Source organism: Mastomys coucha, unplaced genomic scaffold (assembly GCF_008632895.1).
Source record: "Mastomys coucha isolate ucsf_1 unplaced genomic scaffold, UCSF_Mcou_1 pScaffold20, whole genome shotgun sequence".
Lineage (NCBI taxonomy): Eukaryota > Metazoa > Chordata > Mammalia > Rodentia > Muridae > Mastomys > Mastomys coucha.
This window is the reverse complement of record NW_022196903.1, coordinates 73,620,525-73,639,151: the sequence shown is the minus strand read 5'-3', so window position 1 is coordinate 73,639,151 and position 18,627 is coordinate 73,620,525. Positions and strand designations below refer to the sequence as shown.

Sequence of the window (18,627 nt, the reverse complement as noted above, 5' to 3'; positions counted from 1 at the left end):
AAAACTATTACATTAGAAGCAGAGAGACAAACTAGGGTTGGTGATGAACATCTCAAATTTGAGTATTTGGGAGAAGAAAAGGGAGAATTGGGTCAAACCCTCTATCAAAAAATAAAACAAAAACAAAAATTAACACATTCAGCAGTGAGCAAAACAAAGCTCTCAGATTGCTGGCAAATATAATTATTAAATCTGGTGTGCATGTAGAAAAGTTGAAAATCTTGTGAATCATGTGGTCACACAAAAGGCCATATATAATTTTAAATAGCTTGAAAAAGTGAGGTAAATATTTTTTCTTTGGGGTCACTGTAACTAACATCCAATAATCATATGTGTAAACATGTACATGTGGTATTGTGTAACATGTAGAAGCAAGAACAATGGATTTTCTAGTTCTGAATCTGTCATAGATTGCTATTATTAGTGTTGCTGTTATGACATGGAATTAATTCACAGAGATATTTCTGTTTCTATATCATCCTGACCAGGTACTTGGCTTAAAGGAATGTGTCACTCGGCCCATCTTCCTTATTTATTTTTTTTTTTTACAAAAATTTGGCCAGGGAACTCACAGAGATATTTCTGCTTCTGCACTACCTCAACTAGGTTCTGGACTGAAAAGCATATGCCAGTAGGTCTGTCTTCTTCATGTTTAATTTGCAGCTTCTGTACAATAATGTTTTAATTATAAAACAGAGCTATTTACAAGCTTTGGAATTGCACAATTGCTTAACAAAAAGAATTTTTTAAAAAATTATGAAATAAAATATAATTATTAAATATTCCTTATTATCCTAAAATGAGGATCTTTAACTGCTCATTTTAGTCTTTAGACATTTAGATTTCAGTATCATATTTGTATTGTTTTTGACCCACATCTAAACATGTATACCTCTGATATGATATGGTAGACAACATCTCCTATAATTTTAGGAATAAACATCTGAATTTCCCAAGGGTTTTCTCTCTGCATTAAAATTTTAATTGCTTTGCTTAATTTACTAATAATTTATCATTAAACATTTCAAAATAGTTTTCAAAACACATTTGTTAAAGAAATGATAGAAAAAAGAAACACTTCAAGTTATTCTACAGAAGTATAATATTTTATATTCTTAGATACTTGTATCAGAAATAGGAGTACATATATAAACCCATAAAATAATGTAATAAAATGGGAATATTTGCCCATATAATTAAACATTATGTTTCAATAAAATTTCAGAGGAAATTACAATGACAATATAAACAGATAATTTCTTTCTTTTCTAATAAACTTGGCCAATCTTTTATACAGTGACTGATCCTACAAAAATTCCTGAAGAACATGTTATAATCAAGATGAAGGGAAACATAATGGAATATTGACTTAAATTGATTCTTACACTATTATCATTTGAGTAAAAAGGCAACATTTGTAGACAAGTTGTCAAGGGGATTTTGACTGGCAAAATTTGTAAATTTTATATTCCATTTCCTTTCAAGTTTCAAATTTGAGATCTAAGAATGCTTCAATTTTTACAAAAAGACTAAAAGAAAAATAAATTTAAAAAATTTTATTCTTCAGGAGGGACAGGAAAGAATGGGGCTAAGGAGCTAAGGTAGAGGGAAAGAGTGCTATGCAGCTGTTCTCTATGGATGAGAACTTAGAATGAGAGGGACTCTTATGGGAGAATAGGAGGAAGGATTTCAGACCTGGAAAGGGATAGGAACCCTTCAGGAAGACCCAGAGAGTCAACTAATCTGGACCCTGGGGGCTATCAGAAATTAGGCCAACAACCAAATACATACATGGGCTGGACCTCAGCTTCCTCGCACATACATAGCAGAAATGTAGTTTGGTCTTCATGTGTGTCCAGAGTGGGGGCTATCCCAAAAGCTGTTGCCTATGTATGAGATATGCTCTTCTAGCTGGGCTGCCTTGTCTGATTTCCATGGAAGAGGATGTGCCTAATCTTGCAGACTTAAATACCATGATGGACAGATGCCCAGGAGGCCCCCCACATGCTAAGAGGAGAAGTGGAGAAGGAAGGGGGTAGACAGGGAGGGAGCAGTGACTTTAACTTATGTTAAAAAAATTAACGTAAGTATTTGCAGTAGGAACTTTGACCTGTAAGAAAAATTGGAGCGAAGGATCATGGGAGGCACAAGGACTGAGGCCGTCACTCCATCAACTTAGACATGATCACAGTGTTACCTCAATGATAGGATATCAAAGCACTCACAGAGCCTGACTAAAAAGGGTCAGTCACCAAGAGGGTCATAGAGTCCCTCCAAAGAACAGTATAGGTAGACTACTAAAGAGATTGTATAAACAAAGAAGTGAAAGTCTAATTAAAACCACTCAAAGAGAATTGCATTTGTACAATCAGTTCCCAGGTCTGAAACGGTTTATTCACCCACCTAGAACTCAGAGCCATGTGAAGAACTCTGCTAGCTTCCAAAATATTCCTATCATTTAACTGTCTATTTATTTTCCAGACTTTTCCAAATGGATCCACCACAACTTACTTAGGCTTTTGTGTTGAGAAATGGTAAGGGATCATACTGTTGGTAAGACTTGGACATGGTCTCTGAAATGATGATAATTCCTGGATATCTAGGATCCAGGATCATAGTGATCTCCAGAATGAGGATTCAGGAGCTCATATCTATTTACCAGTGCATCCCCCATCCTTCCCCTTCCCCTTCCCCCTCTTCCATTTTTTCTTCCCTCCCTCCCTCCCTCCCTCCTTCCCTCCTTCCTCCCTTCCTTCTTTCTTGAGAAGTATATCATGTACTCAGGTTCAAATTTACAAATAAACACAGATGACATTGAACCCCTGACTCCCTGCCACCACCCCTGGAGTACTTCACCAAACCTACCTTGTATGATTCTGAGGATGACTGAACCCAAGGCTTTGTGCACACTAGGTGAGTACTATACCAATAGAACTTCCTTAGTCGATAAAGTAGTTTTCTTTATCAGTTCTGTATCTCTGTCTCTCTCTGTCTCTCTCTGTCTCTCTCTGTCTCTCTGTCTCTGTCTCTGTCTCTGTCTCTGTCTCTCTCTCTCTCTCTCTCTCTCTCTCCTTGTGATTGTGTGTGTATGTGTTTAAGGGCACTAGCCAGTGTTGCTCTTGTTTAATAACATTTATTGTTAAGTAGTCCTTGTGGAAAACAAAAATTGTTATTTTACTTTACAATATAAAATATGGATGGGGAGAAAAGTAATGATATAATGTAGCTATTTCAGTAAAAGTAAGAACTTGAATTATAGTCAATCAACATAAATATTCACATGAAGCATGAAATGTGACATATATATGTATCCTTTATAGAGTTGGATATAGGGTGGGTAGCTACATAGACACATAGGTAGCCATGCACCACTTTATCAGTGTTTTGGCCACCAAAGGACTGCTTATATAAGGATAACCATATAGTATTATGCTCCCTTTTAAAAAATGAAGCCACTCTAGTTTGTAATCATATGACTAATAGGTATATGGATGCACATTTTCTTTAGGAACCAGCCCCCAGTAGTTGATTCTCTTCCCATATGTGTGATGTGGACACTCCACTAAATTATTATATGTTTGTGAGAGAGACAGCATGATAGGTCAAATCAACTGTAGTCATGCTGACATTACTTCAACATTAACTGCAAAATCCTCACATCTTCTTGAAATTAGTAAGTAAGGTTTTAAACCACAACCAATCTCCTATATTTTGTTGAAAGCTCCCATTTTGGGGATATGAACATTTGAGGGAATTAGAAGTACTTTTTCTTTTCAAGAAAATAAACTGAGAGGTGACAGTTGATGAGACTGAGGATTTATATGTTGTGTTTCTAACATGGATCATTTTTAGAATGATGCCAATAAAAGAATCATAAATATTATTTCTTAGCAAGGTGAATAAATGTCTCAGCCAATAGAATATTTTTAAAGTCTTAAGGTATTATTAAATATTACTGTGCCTGTGCCCAAACTAAATTACAGCTCAGACAGAGGCCAGAAAAGTCAGGGTTATTATCCAGTTTAGAAAAAAAATGTAAGCAAAATACTTGTTTTTATGTCAGGTGTATTATTGGCATCATTATAACTAATAATAACAAGAAAAATCATGTAGCCATATTGGATTTTGCATTTTTCCATAGACATCAAGGCTTCTACTTAATAATCATTTATATTTACAGTGAAGGAGTGCAGAGAGTTTTCAAACAGTGCCTCATTAATCATGTCAGCCAGTTACTAGGAAAGTTATTATCCCAGTTCAATAGATAGAAAAATTATATCACGGAAAGGTCAGTTACATATTTACTTGTCCAATCTTGGTAAAACCAAGGGAGTCAGTCTCAAATCTGAGACCTCTTTTCACCCTTTGATCTAACCACTGGACCAGTGCAATACTGGTCCATGCAGTAGGTAGCCATCAACCTAAAACAGTCCACAGCTGACCTCTCTGCTCTTTCTTCTATGGATCTATAAACACAGAAAGAAATATCAATTTTTCTTCTCTCATGGCCACAAAAGAGAAGATGTGGGAAGCATTAATTTCTATTTCCTTTTGTTTAAGTTTTTTGTAAATCACTGTCAATTGTTTATGTCAAAGCTGCAAAGATCAAACTGTATATTAGTGACATCATCATAATCAAATTTAGGGTATGAAAAAATGAAAATTTGAGTCTTATGAATACATTTAAGAAAATTGTTAAATCAGTAAGAAAAGCAAGAAATCAACATTTAACATTTTTCAACACTTCAAACATGTTGCTATAATGGTAATTTGAGAAAGAAGTGACCAGTCTTCCATTAGCTGGGCTACCTTGTCTGGTTTCAGTGGAAGAGGAAGCAACTAGCCTTCTAGATTTGATGTTCCAGGATGGGAAGATACTCAAAGGGGTCTACCTGGTCAGAGAAGAAGGGATGGGAGTTGGGGGTAAGGATTGTGGGAATTGGTGGCTGGGAGAGGTCAGGATTAACAGGATGTAAAATGAATAAATAAAAAAATTTAAAAGAAAATAAAATTATAATATTTTTTCATTTCAGTTTGATTCATCTACTCATATATCTTTTAAAAATCAGGCAAGTAAGCAAAATTATTATGCCTTTAAAGTGAAAATAGATATGCAAACGAATTGAGGGCAGTTGTTTTTCCCTGAATAATGCTAATTGTTGCTATTACATAAGTAATGTGGACACAATTGAGCTTTAAACTTTGAAATCCCCTCAGTGAAAATAAAGAATAACTCTCTATATTTATACTTTGAAATATGTATTTCTCTGAGACTCTAAAGAAATAAGTCTCTTAAACAATTAGCTTATATTAAACCTCGTTTGAATGAAAACACTTGTCTATAATTCAGTGAGATTGGAAGATCCCAAACATTTAACTATTATGTAGAAATGAACATTATAAATTTATGTTGAAGTTTTAAAGCTATAGTTACAATCTCCTTACTAGAATTATAGGGATTGAACAATGTTTAAAGGGAAATAAGTAAAAATTAGTAAGATGACCTGTGTGTCCAAGATTAATGATTACATTTTTATACCACTAGCCCTGACATCTGAAAAATGAGGAAAGAAAGATAACTGTGTCAAAACCTAAGAAACACTGCTTACGCTTACAAGAGGGTAGTATTTTTCAAATTTAAGACTAAGTTCAGGGACAGAAAGGAGCAAACAGAAATACTGCTGACTTAAAATTCCATTTAATGCATTAGTGGAATACTGGTTGTGGAGATGAATCACATAAACTACATAAATTAGTGAAGAAAAGAAAAGTATGCATTATTATAATGTATACATATACATGTATGTGTCTATACTATTGGTTCATCAATGTGTATAAAACAGTATGTAGGATTATGTATATATGGTTCATTAAGGAGAGTATTCCAGAATTATCGTGATGCTTACACAGAAGAATATCATTCATATACCACTAAAATATTACCATGTATGAAAATAATGCTACAAAGCAAAATTACTAAGTTATGTGCTGTAAAGTTCATTACTTGGAGTTTGTTTTCAATGTTTTTTCCTTAGTTGTGATTCTTTATAATTTTGGATGATATATGTCTAGATAGATTTTACATTTACTATTTCCATAACATTTTAAAGGTTTATCAGCCTCACTCTTACTTTACTTCCAAATCTTCCAATGACAAATTTTGCAACAGGGCTTAGTGAGAAAAAAGCATTTGTCACCAAGCCTAAAAACCTGGGCTTGATGTCTTGGTCCCACATGGTGGAAGGAGAGAAATAATTCCTGAAGATTATTGTCTCAACTACACCTGTGTATCACTACAACAGGGCATATGCTATATTCACACACACACACACACACATACACACACACACAAACACACGCACACACTGTGTGTGATAAAATGTTAAAAAATATCCTCATGTATACGATACACCCAAATATCTTTCTTCAAAAGAGTAAAAATATCTCAACTGTTAAATTTACTTAGGCTTCATTTCTGGGCAGTGAAACATTATTTTAAACTATTTAACAGGATTTTTAAAGGTGGCTTTAAAGAAATGTAGCAGATACTCATTTGAAAACCAATGATTTTAATAACATAGGAAATACTGTGATGTTTCTCAGCCTTCCACACCCTGACTTAATGTTTCAATGGCTTATGGTAGACATGAGAAAAATAGCCTCATGATTTCTCTCCCTTTTAAGAATATTGAGATTTTATTAAACTGACTGGATGAATAATGCCACTTCTAGTACTGTAGAAGGAATTTAAATTTTTAAAAGGTATTCAGCATTACTTTACATGTTTTCCTAACCAAAAGAAATGCTAATGTTTCATAATTCCCAGTGCTTGGTAACAGACAAGGTGCCACACTCCCCATGGTTTACTGACACAAAACTCTATAGAGACATGAGCAGGCAGATGAGTCACCGATGCCGATGTTGCCGAACAACCTTTAAAGCACAGTGCTGTCTACGAAGGCAAGTTTGAAGATGGAAATTGTGTGCTTTATCCAATAAAGAAAAAGTAGCAAGAAGAAAGTAATGGGATTATGTAAGTCATTGAGTTGAATCAAATCTATACATTCTTAAGACTTAGACTTCTCAGATTGGACTCTTAGGGCACACCCCATTCTTCAAACCATGCCTTCAGATGCTGTTTCCAGCAAAGCCCAGAAATGAACTGAACCATTTTAGTCAGTTAAAAAGAAATCTTTCCTGAATTTGTCATGTCAGACCTTGTTGGCAGCTGTCACTCTTCACAAGTACCAATTTCAAATTCTAATGAAAACACTATTCACAAAAGAGATTTTAATTGGATCAAACCAGACAATCGATATTTTAAAAAAGACATTCATACTTTTAAGTGCTTTCAAAATAAGTAGCTACTTGGCAGAATGTTAAGATACAAGCGGAGGTATGCATGCCTGCATTCTTGGATGCTCATTAGGCCAATGTGTAGTTTATGTATTTTCTCCCAAAAGAAGGCATCGTATGGCGACTCACCTGAGCAGGTAATTTTAAGTCAGTATCTTGGGTAATTTTTTTTCTTTTATCATTGACAAAGGATTAAAAATAGCTTAGTTTCTCCTCCATGTCTGGATTTTTGGACTTAATCCTGCACATGACTGTAGAGATTTTACAAAATTTATTGGTTTGAAGATTGAAGATTGCTTTGATGTGGGAGATACTATGCTCATTGAATACAATATTACTGATGGGTCAAAGTAAAAAGAAATACCTCATCAGACTCAAATCCCAATATGTCATAAAGATTTGAATTTGACTACATTAAATTTTCTTTTGTAAAAAACTAGATTATAGGTTTAAATTGAAAAATGTATTACTAACAAATCCTAATAATTCTCACACCACATTATTTTCATTAGTATTAAAAGCAGTCATTACCTCTGTGGTAAACTATATTTTTCTGTGTTTCTCTTCCATCACCTCTGCCTTGTTTGTAGAAATGTGTACACATCTATAAGCAGACACATGAATATACTGATGCATGTATGTACAAGCTCTTATATAAAACACATATATACATAAATATTTTGTATATGCTTCAAAGATATACAAGATATATAAGATATAGCTTCAATTATAACAACTTATCATGTTGTTTAATTCATCAAAATATAGCTGTATTTTCTATAACTATTTTATTAAGTAGATGAGACAAAAGCACTGAGTCCAGCTCACCTAAAAATTCTCACTTCCAGGCCTAGGAAATCCATTCAGCCACCCACAAAATGACAACTTCTAAAGTGTCAAAAGAATATAATATTACTTCTTCACATCAATAGTTTGAACTTGACCTAGTACCTTCAATTATTTTGATACAAAGAATTAGCCTTAGCATATACCATCTTACTGCATAGCCATGAAAGATTAGAACTGACTGTCTATGCTACTTGCTTATTTTAAAGTATATCATTGGAATATCCAAAATGTAGAAAATATACAGATAAATCATCATCCATACTGATATTTTTCCTAATGGTAGCACTGCTAGCATTGTGGGACTGATGTTTCAAAACAAACTTTACGGACTTCGCATTTTAAGCACTTTGAATGAAGAATATTGCAGACTCGTTTCATTGACTTTCATGGTTCAACGGTACTGCTTTAAAACATGAAGGACAAACCGGAAAGTATTTCTTTTCCCTGTATTCACACAGGCTAATTTTGTAAATGTCTTTTTGTCAGTTGAGAAAGCAAGTCTTGGAAAAACTAGATATTCAAAGTTTTGTTCTTCATAAAACCTAAGGGTGAGATGTATATACAAGCATCATCCCTGTGATATGATTAATGAGAAAAATCATGTAAGATTTCAGAAGCTGTTTGGAAAATGAACAATTGCAGTTGTTTATAAAATTTTCCCAAGTTTTAGGTGAATCCACTAGCTGAGAGTTCATTCAGCCAACTTTTCAGCCATCCACACTGACTGACTCAGTATAGTAACAGATATGTGTATGTTTCTCATATTTGTTCCATTAATCATAATAGTCACCAACAACTATGTACTAAATTCTTCTTTTATAGATATTAGAAATACTACCTATGCTGTTAAAGTATTCTCTCCCAATTTATCAATCTGATATTTGCATATGAATTGTTCATAACTTTCTCTTGGAAAACATACAAGGAAATGTTCTGAATTTGAACATGATGCTATCTGAGCGGCTGATAATGAGAGACTTCCCATCCTAATGAGAGGGCATTACAGTTTCACATTAGTAGGAAACAGACAAGATGGAAATCTCAACTATCTTTAGTTAATGACAACTAAATAAATCAATTAGTACAAAGAATCTTTGATTGAATAGTTTCATTTTCAAGGCATTGTCTTAGAAACTTAACAATCACTACAACATGTTCCAGTGGAAAACTTACAGCTTTATTTGAGAGAGTTTATTATTTTTTTAAATCACAAAATTATGCTATAAATGTACAAATAGTTGTTTAGTCTATGCTACTGATGTTATGATTTATATAAACAATGCCGTGAGCAAGGCAGAATATAGTAAGTTTTAGAATAATAATCTGGGAAAATACATGGCTCTTTTCTTGGTCCTGTTTCATAGTTTCATAGAGAACCTTTCTTTAAAGGGCAGTTTCTTTTTGGTTTTTTTTTTTTTTTTTGGTTTTTTTGTTGTTGTTGTTGTGGTTGTTGTTTTTTAGAGACAGGGTTTCTCTTGTTTAGCCCTGGCTGTCCTGGAACTCACTCTGTAAACCAGGCTGGCCTCGAACTCAGAAATCCACCTGCCTCTGCCTCCCAAGTGCTAGGATTAAAGGCATGTGCCACCACTGCCTGGCAAAGGGCAGTTTCTCAATAGTGGAATGTTTTGTGACAAAGACAAGAAGTTGAGACTCTAATTTATTCTCAGAATTTTCTTTTGCTAATTTTTATAAATCCATGTTTTATACCAATATCTGGATATTTTAGCCAAAGTAGGAGTGAAGGCTCCATTATTTGAGAATGTACTTAAGTTTATGAATAAAGAAATATTTTTAAAAGTTTAACAGCTTAAGTTTTATGTTTTGGCCAATGAAGACAATTTTGTAAAATGTATATAGTCAACCATCTTCCAGGCTCCAGGACAAAGAGTTCAGTCCTCCTGCCTATCTGCCATTTGATTCAAGAGCATCATTACAGCATTGTATAAGTTATTTGTTGATTACTGCCTTGATATTCAATTCTGCCAGTTCAGTTTCATAGATACACAGTTCTCTGTTCTGCATATATAGTATTCTGTGTTTTCAATTACACTTTTAGGAAACAAAACATTCTTTATTTACCATCACAATAATGTCTAAGATGTCTGAAAAAAAAAACCTGTAATTTAAGAACTCTGGAAAATTTTAGGACACCTCTTTTTCCCCCCTAGTCCTTCTTTGAAAGTCTTTCTTCATTCTCATTGAATCTCAAATCATCATTCTATTCCAAAGAAAATATGAATAGACCTGGATTTTCCATCAGTTTTCATGGTACCAGCCTTTCAGAGAATCATGGATATAAGAAAGATCCAAAATATAATAAGATGCAATTGCTTTGTGTACATTCACCTCTACCATATCAATGTGGGCTTGCAAGAAAAACATCAAGCCTTGTTAGACTTTCATAGAAAGTTTTTATTCTCTTTAAATTTTAAGGGCAATCACTTATACAGGTTTCTTTGGGGGTTTATTATTTGGGATTATGTCTTTTATTTTCAATAGTACACAAATGGGAAAAAAAAGAAAGCAAGAAAGAGAAAACAAACTCAGCAAAGAACAGTTCAAAAAGTCCAAACTGTACTAAGTTTGAGATTATTTCAAATTCACTGCAGCATCTGAAAACACTCCCATTAATATATGTGTTTAGGTCTGTGGAAAACTTGGTATATGTTACCAAAGAACAAATTATGTTTCCTAACTGTTATAACTAACATTAGAAAGAGCACCATCTTTAAACACTCATTAAAACTCACTTTTGAAAATACCATCTAATATCAAATACTAAAATAGTCAATTGCCAGAACAACCTTCTATCAGCTTAAGTATCCTGGCAACCAAACCTTACAGTTGGCTGTTACATAGTATTATTTTACCAATGAAAGAACAACATATATCCAGTGTAATCCAATCAGAAAATGGAAGTGGGTGAACACTGTTCTATTCATGTAATGTGTTCTTGTAAGTGTCCTTTTAAATTAGATACTCAGAAACTGAACCAAACTTATTCTCATAGAAATGAAAAGAATCCAACATGAAATTCAGACATCCCTTTGAGGATTCTATGCAAATAAAAAGACCCCAGCCAAAATTACACTTTTTATTCATAACTACTTGCATCACTTACTTTTGGGTCAATTTAACAGGAGTTTCTGTCCTTTCTTTTGAGGAGGACAGCAAAGATGACAAGCAGGCTCTGTCATGCCTGTCATTATGTTACTGTCAAGTCATCCACTAGAAGTTGGCTTTCTGTTAGTTACCAGAGGAGCAGATAAAATATGGAAATTCACTTCCCTTCTAGTATAACACAAATATAACTTAAGAAACCTTTGAAAAGTGATCCATGTCCTAGTAATTATAAACAAAAGAAAAGCAGACAGTAAAGAGAAAATATCCTTACAAGTGTGAGACAATTCTATACAACTCTACAGTAGGCCTTAGATGTTCTCTATGCTGGTATAATAATGAGCAACACATGTAACATGGCTGTGACTTCCTGGTTGCATGCTTTAATTCAAACTAAAACTTAACAGCAAAATAAGACAAACCTTGGGTCAAATGCTCTTTGGTTTAAATCGTCACTACCTCCTATAATTTTGGTTAACTCATTGGATTTTAAATTAAGCTGGCTCTTCCATCTTCACCCCATTACAAAAGTCAATCACCAAGAACCAGACATAAATTTCAGAGTGGTTTTGTTTGTGAGATTTCATGTTTCTAAGTCCAACCTCTCTATACAAACTATTTTAGAAAAAAAAAACAAAAAGCAAAAACAAAGACAAAATAACAACAACAAAATCCCCTAAACAACTGAAAAAAAAAAAAAAAAAAACAAAAAGCAAAAACAAAGACAAAATAACAACAACAAAATCCCCTAAACAACTGAAAAAAAAAAAAAAAAACAGGTGTTTTAACATAGTATTTTATTACAACTTAATCCCATCCTTGAATGATTTTCTTTCAAGTTTCAACCATTTTTTTTTAAAGTAGTCAGTTTCCTGGTGGTTGCAATTTAATTAAGTAACCTTTCACACTGAGCAAAACCCCAAAGCAAAAGGGTCGTTAATCTTTCTAGTGATTAGCCACACCACTAGAGCCTCAAACATTTACCTCTCCTTCCCCGCAGTGGAAATGGTTTTAGGAGGATCACGGTTCATACCTCACACTCCCTGGAGCCAGAGATGGTATATGTGCAGGGACCAGATCCATTAACCGATATATCCATGGTCTCAGAGTTCGTTGGTTTGTAGTCCACGTAGTATTCCTGTAAAGGGGAATTCATTTGTCTCTCCGACTCCCTTGCCTTTTTCCGTCTCCTCTTCATAAGTGAGTGCTGTTGGAGTTGTTTCATGCTGGCTGGGTACCGTTTCCAAGACACATAGATCACCAGGAGAATCATGGCCACGGAGAGGAACAGAGCCACGCTCCCTGCGATGATTTTGTGAAACGACACATGCTCATACTCATGATCCGTACCCGGAATTTGAAAGCCCGGGGATGGGCTCACTGCCTCCAGGGTGGCTGGGATGGCATCCGTTTTGAAGATGGTAGGTTTGGGGATGAACGGGGGCTTCTGGGGAGTTTGAGGCGCCAGGTGTGATCTTTCTGTGTTGACCACTTGGACATCAGAGCAGATGTTGTAAGTCTCCACGGCATCGCTAACCTTCTCACCCTGTATGTGCTTAGGCCCTGCACAAATCATGGTACTTTCCTTATTCCCTTTGAAATTCTTCAGCCAGTAGAATAGAGGACAGATGCTACGACTACATTCCCACATGTTTCCAGACAGGGTGATGGATATTAAGGATATCCATGCATTGACAGTCTCCTGGGAGACATTGGTGAGCTTGTTGGAATCCAAATTCAATTTTTGCAAATTGGGGAGGCATTTAAATGTGCCAGGCTCGATTGCTTGGATGTCATTCCCTGATAAATCCAAAGTGTGCAAGGAAGTCCAGGTCCATGTTAGGCCTTGACTGACAGAGCGGATCCTGTTCCATTGCAGGTAAATGGATCGCAGGTTGAAGAGACGAGGAAAATGAGCAAAGTTGATCTTCGAAAACTGATTATGCTCCAGATGGAGCTCTTTCAACTTCAGAAGACCAGCAAATGCGTTTCGGGATAAGCTTCTGAGACGATTGTAACCCAAATCCAGAAAGTCAAGGTTCCGGCAGTCTTGAAAAACCCTTATGGGCACGGTCTTTAGAGAGTTAGATCTCAAGTGCAAAATGATGAGTTTCCGGAGGCCTTTAAACTGCTCAGACTGTAAGGTCTGAAGTTTGTTGTAGGAGAGATCCAGGTTGCGGAGATTGGGGACTGGGTGAAATGTTTTATTGTGCAGATAGGTAATTTTGTTGGAGCTTAGAATTAATTCTTTCAGTCTGCGGATCCCTTGAAAGGCATCTTCATCCACGGAGCTAATGTAATTATGGTCAAGATAAAGCCATATAAGCTGGTTAAGGCCGGCAAACTGATTGGATTTGAGTTTCTGAATGCTGTTGAACCTTAAGGATAAACCTTGTGACCCTCCAGAAATGTTCTCAGGGATGTCTGCGAAGGCATGAGACTCACAGTATACAATCTTGCCATCGCATCTGCAGTTCTTTGGGCAAGCTCTCTGAGCCCCCGTCAGCATAACCAGCAGCAGGGTGGGAAGTAGCACCAGAAACACACTCATGCCTTTCAGCTGCGTGATTAGACGGAAACCTACAATAGTAAAGAGAACACAGATGCACACTGTCAGACAGAAGTCATACAGCACCACAGGCTCATCCAGATCAGGGGTGGCACACTGACAAACAGTCAACATCAGCACGGGGATGCCCTGTCTTAATTTAAGAACCGGATAGTACATTGAAGAACACATTTTAACAATTACAAATCTTCCTTCCTTTAGTGCCCCATGCTTGCTGCTTAGACCTCATTCTATCCCCCTTAGTCCTCATAACATCACAGAACTGGAAAACTGTGGAAAAACCTCTCTGAGTTCCAAGAGTGCTACTCTATCCCATCCCTGAAAAGCTCAGGGCATTGCTTTTTATTGAATGCTGACATTTGAATAACAATAACATTTGGATGTCACTGTATCGACCCATTGTGCTGAACAGAAGTATACTGCATCTTTTGGTAAAATCAGAACCATGACTTAGGAAACCTGGTTCCGGCACCTCTTTCCTAGTTGAACAAACAGGCAGTGATTTAGCAAAAGAGCTTCCGGGATGCTGTCAAAGTAATCCAAGTTTGTTCTGCCTGAATTACGTACTGACTGCATACAAGGGCTGCAATCCCTGAGCCCTGAAAAATGGCATGGGAATATACACAGACAGTCCACAGATCATGGTTCATAACAGTGTGAGGGACTCTCAGTTGCTTAAGAAACATATTTTATTGTGTACTTTGGCCCCATGTCCAGGTATATATAAGCTAAGATATGTGATCACCTATACCACAGACACCTCCAGCCCTAACTAAAAGATCAAGTTTATATACAAAATCTGCAGAATATAAACTAATCATGTTATTAGATACATGGCTGTTTTTATCCCCCCAGGGTTGCCCTTGCGAATTTGAGAGATAAGGAAGAAAGCCTGCTATCAGCCTCCCCACCGTCCTGACCTAAGTCTCTCACTGACAGCTTTTCCATCTCTCCTCTGCCTCCATTAACTTCAGAAAGCCTGCAAAGTTGCAATCTATTAGCATTTATGCCGCATTTCCAAGTCATAGCGTGAGAGGGGACTCCTCTCCACCTTCAACCGTAGGTATATTATTTTTTAACGGGAAGGAGAGGGACAGACAGACAGTGACTACTGCAGGCTGTAATTTCTTTTTAAATAGTCATCTTTTTAAGTAATAGATAAAATCCTAGTCTAAAAATTCTGTCTCTCTCTCTCTCTGTCTCTCTCTCTCTATCTCTCTGAGTTGTCCTTTTTCCTTTTTTCTTCTTTTATTTATCTCTCTTTATTTATTTATTTATTTAATTTTAAATTTAACTCACTCTTGCACTCTGTTTGCTTGTCAGCTTCAGTCTCATTGAAATACAACCCAGCTCTCCCAGACAGGAGAAAGAGGGAGGGAAAAGTAAAAAAGCCAGTCACACTTGAAAAAAACAAAACTGGCAAATGACTACTGGAAATTTGGAAGCTGTGTTCAGGATGCAGCTTCCAAGATCAAACAAGCCTCCGGTGCCACCTCTGATAAAGTAGGGACCCCACCCCTGCACCCACACAGCCAAGTGTTAACAATCTTCTTGACAGCAACCCGAACACAAGCGTGGCTCAGATTATCAGGAAATAGAAGCAAACAAGGTATTTATTTCATGCTCTGTTCCCAAGCTGTGGGTACGCAGACGCTAGAGACAGTCTTAAAGCTATCCCTCCAGCGTGTGTTTAAGTCCGCGTTATGCATTTATAGATTAAAAAAGAAGAAAAAAAAGAAAAAAATAAAGCACTGCCAAAAGAAAAGGATCTAAAAATATAATAGCAACTATAGTGAGACAACGGGTAAAGTAGAGGTTGCCGCTTTGTGCCTGTTTCCTGGTCTTTTAGCAGCTAATGCCCAGCTGAGGATGCCGGGGGTTAAGATCAGCTTTGCTGAGAAGAAAACAACAAAAGTTCGCTTACCCATCCTTTGTCATCCAAAAACCGTCTGCCCCCCTCTCTCAGCTTTCTTCTTATTTGGTCTCTCCTGTAGAAATCACCACCACCTTCATGACACAGTGCAGCTGTCATTCAAACCATTCTGAGCCCGCATGTGAGCCCATAGCCCCATGTAAACTTCCCCGGAGAGGACAGGCAGACACACACACACAAATAATATAGATATACGTATACTTAAAAAAAAAAAAATCAGCACGGGGTGGGATGAAGGGGCAGGGAAGAGGAAGCCGCTGGGGGGGGGGGGGGGGGGGGGGGGAGGGCCTCTAGGCTCTGAGGACCATTGTATAATTCACTAGGGACACATTAGCAGTAAATTGGCAATCTGTGAAAAGAGCTACAGCTCATCTCGGAGGTAACCAACTTCTCTGTGGGAAAAAAAAAAGAGGGAGAGAGAGAGAGAGAGAGGAAGAGAGGAAGAGAGAGAGAGAGAAAAGGGATTTAAAAAAAAAGGGGAAAGGAAAATCCTCAGAATACCTGGCATTCCTTATTGTGCGGGCTTTTGCCATTCCCAGATAAAGCAATTCATCCTCAGGATTTTTCAGCTGTTGAAGCAAGCAGGCCGCCTGTGCTGTGCGAGACCCCAGTTTAAAAGCTATGCAGGCTAGGTTTATCCATTTAGCTGGTCAGGTTGAAAGTGTTTTGTAGCTGTGCTGAGAGGCAGCCCTTGTCTAATTCAGAAGGCTTTCCAGAGACTGATGGTGCTCAGAGCTGGTTGGTGCTAATGCTCGAGTTTGTGATACACTGAGTGCCCTCCGCTGGAGAAAACAGATTGCACATTAAAGACAGGAACAAGTGAGCTTGTCAAGGCTGTGCAGCCTTCCCTGCTCAGAAAGGGAAATTAAAGGCACAGGATCTCTCCCCCCCCCCCAATAGTATAAATTATAAAAGGTTTATGACTGGGTTTATGCTTCACAGCTGCAGCAGCTGTTGGCAACTTCCTAGGTCTCTCTCCCTCCAAATGTCTGTGATTAGTAGGTTTTGAAAGTTGCTTTTGGTTTAAAATGGTTTTCAGGGTGCCACAGACAACATTGCCTCATTTTCAATAGCAGGAATAATTTTTATTGTTACTTATAGTTGTTGGTTTGCCTATAGTTTCAGTTTTAAAAAATGACCACATAAGGATACCATCCCATTCGGGAAAGAGCACACTATGCTTATTTTTAAAGATAGTTAATCTTGAAATGTTTAAGTCTGATCATTCCATTATCACTCAGCCTTTGTCAATAACACCTAGTCTGTCTGCTACATTGTACATTTATCAAGTGATTTATAATGTGACTTTGTAAAATTTATATATATGTACATATATACATATATATAAAGTTATATATATATATATATAAAACTTTAGAGCTTTCTCAGCTACAGTTGAGTTACCAAGTGTCTGGGTAACAGAGACTGAAAGTCAGACAATAACTGAATTAAAGCTTCTCAATTTTATTGCACTTGCTTCTCCTAACACTCATTCACTTTTGCAATGAACTTTTTCTTATGCAAATTATCTGTTTTGTTGTGCCTGCCATCCTGAAAGAAAAAGAACATTCCTTCCCTATACTATCCTAACTCTTCTCTAAAATGTGCAGACTATCTTAAGATTAGGAGTGATGAAATCATAAACTATCTGAGGGGAGTGATTTTCAAAAATCTATACTCCTCGTTGAATTTGTATGGGACACTTGAACCTGATAATATTATGTTACCTACACTTAAAAATCATTTTATGTGCATGAGTATTTTGCCTGCATGTATGTCTGTGCACCATGTGTGTGCCTGGTGCCTACAGAAGCCAGAAGAGGGCATGAGATCCATTGGAACTGTACTCGGCCAGTCTCTGTATAGGTTCTGGGAATAGGAACTGGGTCCTCTCTAAGGGGAATATATGCTCCTAACCACTGAGCTATTTCTCTGTTCCCATACCTACATTGTTGTGTTTCACAGTTTTAGTTATTTTATAATTATTTTGACAGATAATAGTCTAAATATACCTAGAGTAACCCAAGAAAATAAATGCAGAGTAGTGCAGAGACTGCTAGGTAGTCACAGCCCTAATTCAGCAGCTTTGAAAATATCAAAGGGATTTTACAGAAAATTTTATGTCTGGAGTCAATCCTCATAAATGGATAATTTTTAGAAATACTTTGTTTTTAGTTTATTTGATCAAATATTATTTGTTGAAATGGAGTGAAAAGATGGCGAACACTCATTATTTCTCTCAGATTTATGAGTAAAAGGTCACAGACACTTGTTTAATCACTAAGATTTCTCAAAGAAATAAAAAGGGATCATGGGTCCCCTACATATATCCCTCCCATTAACTGATACCTGAGCTTCTATTTTAGAAATGTGTGCTTTTGGCTTAAGACTTAATACCTATTAAAATGCAAATTCATACCACAAGAGGCAATGTAATTCTGGGTGCTGAAAGGAAATAAATCAATCAATGAAAATGATACGTATGCAGTCTCTTCAAATTATTGTAGTTCACATGGAGACATAAAACCTACCCATACATTCAGTGACAGAAGATTGAATAAGGGGTAAATTGTTGATTCAGAAAAGAAAAAAGACCAGTAAGATTAAAAGAATATTTTTGATGGGCTGGCCAGATATTATGTATAGTGTAGGTCAGGCAGGATCAAAAAACCCAAGTACTAAAAGAAAATGAAAAGCAGTATGGTTCAAACAACCAAAAAATAAAACTAAAATATATAAAAAATAAAAAAAGAAAGAAAAAAGAAAAGCAGTAGGTTTAGTTCCAGGATTTTTTTTTTTT

At 36.3% G+C, this 18,627-nt stretch overlaps 1 protein-coding gene across 4 annotated transcripts in view; it reads right to left on the bottom strand.

The window, feature by feature from the left end:
* Positions 1-18,627, bottom strand: part of Lrrtm4 (leucine rich repeat transmembrane neuronal 4) — a 782,955-nt gene that overhangs the window by 745,816 nt on the left and 18,512 nt on the right. Inside the window, exons 2-4 of one of the 4 annotated variants that reach the window (XM_031382239.1) lie at positions 16,329-16,609; positions 15,819-15,901; positions 12,359-13,905 (exon numbers count right to left, since the gene is read on the bottom strand). In XM_031382239.1, the coding sequence (XP_031238099.1) occupies positions 12,359-13,905; positions 15,819-15,822 (1,551 nt within the window). In that variant the 5' untranslated portion in view covers positions 15,823-15,901; positions 16,329-16,609. Of the gene's footprint in view, positions 1-12,358; positions 13,906-15,818; positions 16,023-16,328; positions 16,610-18,627 lie in introns of those variants that run through there. The other 3 variants (XM_031382240.1, XM_031382237.1, XM_031382238.1) reach the window with 3 other exon arrangements.